General features: G+C 40.2%; 1 protein-coding gene across 1 annotated transcript; it reads right to left on the minus strand.

Moving 5' to 3' along the window:
* Positions 1 to 406: 406 nt before the first annotated feature.
* Positions 407 to 3,150, minus strand: LOC121265808 (hyphally regulated cell wall protein 3). The gene is made up of 2 exons (XM_041169475.1): positions 1,386 to 3,150; positions 407 to 829 (listed from the first exon to the last, which is right to left on the minus strand). Exons 1-2 carry the CDS (start codon positions 2,739 to 2,741, stop codon positions 656 to 658), a joined length of 1,530 nt encoding a protein of 509 aa, XP_041025409.1. The 5' UTR covers positions 2,742 to 3,150; the 3' UTR covers positions 407 to 655.
* Between the last annotated feature and the right edge of the window lie 1,724 nt (positions 3,151 to 4,874).

Genomic DNA, 4,874 nt, shown 5'->3' on the forward strand with positions numbered 1-4,874 from the left:
TGGTTTACAACCACTAGAACCATTCAAGCAAAAGCTGCACCATCAAACAGGAATAGACAATGCAGGTACCATAAGAAGACGCCATTCAAAGAAACAAATAAATTACAACTACATTCCCATCATCGCGGAACTTAGTACATACGTCAACAAGCATTATTGAAGCATTATTGAAGCACTGTAATGGGAAAATTACAGGTGACTATAAGTTGCCAGACTAAGGGAGATTAGCAACCTGAAGAACCACAAAGGCCAAAACCATATGGCTACCAGGTCCCAAACTAAATAGGGCTGAGCTTAGCATGAAATATGAGGATATGCAGAGTGTAATTGCATGAAGAGGTCGAGTAGAAAACCAAGAAATGCATAGTTAAGGGCTTCAGGTAGAAAATAAGCTGTTCCGCAAATATGAAATACAAAGTACACCCTGCAAATCATTTCAAATTTCGAAAGCCACATACATGCTACACAAAGAATCATTCCCAGTCACAAATAGAATACACCACTCGTAATAATCCCAACAACCAGATTGTGATAACTGTTCATGTATCCAAGCAAAATGTTCATTTCCCACGATTTTTTTTTGGTTATAGTAAGAGGGAAAAGTATTGATCTATATGAAAAGTCTATGAATATAAAAGATTAAAAATCTGAATTTCTAGTCTGCCAACTTAGCCAAGCGGTGAACGGTACTTCTTGCAATCCTATTACCAGGATCAATCTTCAGAACAGACCTAAGGTCCTCTGCCCCAAGTTTGTACTTCTCCATACTCTCATAAAGGAGAGCACGTTGTACAAGGACAGATACATTTGCCCCATCATTTTCCAGTACCTACACAACACAATCCAGATTACTAACATTATTCATAAGGGAAATAAAGCGATCAAGACTGTTATTTAATCACTATGACGGAGCAAAGAAATGTGGCATTCAGCTGTCTACACGTAGTTGAACCACACTCCAACATGCACCATTTGGCTGGTTACCTCTTTTAAGTTGGTCATCTACCATTACTCAAACCAAGGAAAAATACTTTAGATCTGGCAAAAGCAAACCTTGATGCCGCCACACACCAGCGTGCAGTAGTACTTATTGCATATATGTGTATATGAAAGTCAGTTTGTTCAAATAATGCCCTTTTTAACAGGCAATTCTTATTCTTTTCTGCCTATAGTCTGAATGTCAGAAAAATACTAGCTAGCTTAGATTCATTAGCTCTGTGTAGCTCTACTAATGTTATGCCAAGCACCCAAATGATATTACTAATAATTCAACAACTCTAAAGTCACAGATGTCATCTACAAGACTACAAGCCACAGGATAAATATCAAATGCATAACAAAAAATCTTAGCATTCCCAATTTTAAGAAAAGGAAACCATCATTACCTTTGTACAGTCTGCCACAGCCTTCTTATACTCTCCAACTTCTTTGTAACAGGATGCCCTGCCGGACAAGACCTCCACAGCGGCAGCATCATCACCTGCTTTCTGAAGAAGAATTACAGCCCAAGAAAGCCACTTGATGGCATCGGGATACTGTCCCTGCTTGTAACTATCCATCCCCTTGTTTTTAGCCATGGAAGCTGACACCCCAGCAGGAGGTGGCGGAAGCCCTTCAAGCTCAGTTGTGGAACCACCATCATGGTCTCCTCCAAACCCACCATCAAAGTCATTATCCAGTCCCCAATCATCAACTCCTGACGTTTGCTGTCCTCCAACAGCACCTCCGGCCGAAGCCGCAGATGACGAGGAGAAAAACATGTTGAGCGGATCATCACCAGAGCTCTGAATCGGAGTCTGATTCTTAGAACCAAAATCCATTCCCGGTATCCCAAAATCACTCACTTTTGAACCAGTACCGGAATTGACTCCCATAAAATCGTTATTACTTGCCGTAAAACCACCCGAAGGGTATGCAGTTGAGCCTGATTTCGAGGCATTCTGGAAATCCCCAAAGGCATCATTACCAGCATTAGTCTTACTATTTGTAGTCGCCGAATCAACACCACGACCCGATTGTTTTGATCCAAAATCAACCAAAGAAACAAATGGGTCCTTACTAGAGCTCATCCCGATCCCAACTCCACCACTACTGCCCATACTTCGCATTGAAGGACCTCCAAGATTCGGACCCTTGTCACTACTAATGGAATTATTGTTGCGAATACTACTATTACTAGAATTAAATCCACCACTATTAGCATAACTTCCAAAACTCTCAGAAGATCCCCAGGTTCCACTAGTTTTAGCCGAATTACCAGTTTTCGGCAAAGTATCAGCCATGTTTCCCATCGAGAACGAGCTGCTCTTATTCGAAGCCGATGACACGGGCGTCGCGTTCTTCAAAGGGACATTGGAATTGGTCTTACCTTGACCGCCCAAGGCAGAGCTGACCAAATCCCCGAACAGATTTGGGTTCTTGTCGACGATCCCGATGCCGGCGCTTGAAACGGAAGGCACCGAGGAATTCCAGCTCTTCCCAAGGATGTCGCCGACCATGGAAGTAGTGGGCCCGTTGGACAAACCTGGTTTGGCCGCCGGCTGGGTCGGCGCCGGCTGGTGAGTCCAGGAGGGCTTGTTAGGCTGCCACGTGGATTTGGGTTGGGAGGAAGCATAGGTGTACGAGGAGGAGGAGGAGGAGGAGGAGGAGATCTGGTTTTTCTGCTGGTTGAGAGATTTGGGTCGGGAAGATCCGAGACCCAGATCGAAGTCGAAGCTGGATTTCCCGAAATTTGAATTCATGGTTTGAACCTTTCTTAATTATACTATTACTCGAATCAAATTCCTTCAAATTGAAAATCGAAGGGAGGGATACGAGATCTGGTGCGATTGATAGCGTACCAGAGAGAGCAGGAGGAAAAAAAAAAAAACAGAGGCCGTAAATCAGAGAGAGAGAGAAACGGTGGCGGTGCTAAGGTGCGTCTTCGGTGTCGGAAGATTGGTGAGAGCGAGAGCGATGAAGGACAGGAAGTACCTGATTGACGATGAAGGACAGGAAGCAGCTTTCAGTGATTCGGGCGCTTTTTAGATCTCGAATACCCGTATGCCTCTCTCTCTCTCTCTCTCTCTCTGTCTGTGTGTGGCAAAAATGGAATGGAAAAGAACCAAATTCCTCTTATTTCGGGAAAATCCGAAAATGTAAAGCCAAAAATGACTGACCTTATTTTCTTTTTTTCTACTCTGTTTTTATTCTAATTCTCTTTTTCTTCTTTGAGAAAATTTTAGGACCAATTGATGGGGCTGTAATCGAGTTGAGCTAAGCCAAGCCGATTTTAACTTGTCGAGCTCAGCTTGATTATAAATACTCGAGCTCGAACTTGAATCCGAGTTTGATATTTTTTTTCTATTCTTTGTTGGAGCTCGATTTGATAAGTTACCCACAAACGAGTTTAAGTCGAGTTGAGCCGAGTTCAAGCTCGAATTTTTTATTTTTGGAATAAAATTTAATAATTAATAAATTAAATAAATACAAAAATAAAAAATTTAATATTAAATTTATACAACTAACAAATAGAACCTTTATTGAATTATAAAATTTTAAAAAATTTATAAATAATTAATATTTACTTAGTTGATATTTATCCAAAATAACAATATATTATATGCCCACATATATTATTAATACATACATTTGATATGATAACATATATCTATTTCATATATGGTTTCTACGTACTAGTATATGAAGTTATTAAATTTTATCGACTAATTATTTTACAAATTATAAAATATACCTATGAAGTATATTCACTATATAGACATAAATAATTAGATTACATATTATATATTTAATTATAAAAGTGGTATGTTTATATTATTAGCTAATATATATATTTGTGTATATGTACATAAGCGTATGTATATATTTATCAATATATGAATGAGTTTTAATCGAGTCGAGCTAACGAGTCGATTCGAGCATAAATGAGTGGGTTTTAACGAGTCGAGTAGAGTTTTGTCGGGTATATGTCATTTAAAAATCAAGCGGATATTTGTTTTCACGAACGAGCTTTTTTTTTTTTTTCATGAGTTGAGTTCGATTCGAGTTTAATCGAGCGAGTTCCGAGCGGGCTATCAAATAGACTCGTTCATTTACAGCCCTACCTCTTGGCCTTATAACCTTAAAATTACAGCCCTCCAATAGTTGGTTGCCACGTAGTCTTCACAATTTAGTGATAGTGTGACTGCACTTCACCCGATTCCTCACCATCCACTTTGCCCCTCTCGCACGAAAGCTCTTTGGTCACTTATAGTCCCACTTCCTCTCGGCCATCTTTCCTTAAGTTGAAATTCTTTAAATTGAGGCATTCAATGAGAAAATTAATATGCCATCATTCCTAAAGCACAACATTTCTAAATTCAAACCAAAAAAATTAGAGAAAATTAGCAACGAGTGCCTTACATTATCACCTTCCCAGGTCTCGTCCACGCGATTTGCCATGAGAGAATCGCACGATTTTCCGATGGAAGAGTTTCAAGTCTCGCAGCAAGCAGTGATTGTGAGAGGTGGATTTCGATTGAAACTTGTCGACGTCAAACTGGGAGGTGGCGGTGGAACAAGAACAACTATTGGGCGACGGAGCAAAGAGATGGAAGAGATGAGCTTCGAATTGTGATGGTGAGGGCTGCTTCGATGAAAGCGATGGTGAGTTTGGAATGGAATCGAGACGGAAGGGAGGGGCTTTGGTGACCTAGGTTTGTGATTCGGTTTGGGTGCATCTATTCTCTATTTGGTGTGATATCTGATATGGCAACTCATAATAGGAGGTCTGCTTCTCTAATAAAAGTAGCCGGACCGCTTCAAAGCGGCTTTGTTCTTCTTTTTGTACTATTTAAGTCACATAAGAGAATCGGAAAAAAAAAAAGAAAAAACAG

The sequence above is a fragment of the Juglans microcarpa x Juglans regia genome, chromosome 1D, assembly GCF_004785595.1.
Source record: "Juglans microcarpa x Juglans regia isolate MS1-56 chromosome 1D, Jm3101_v1.0, whole genome shotgun sequence".
Classification (NCBI taxonomy): Eukaryota; Viridiplantae; Streptophyta; class Magnoliopsida; order Fagales; family Juglandaceae; genus Juglans; species Juglans microcarpa x Juglans regia.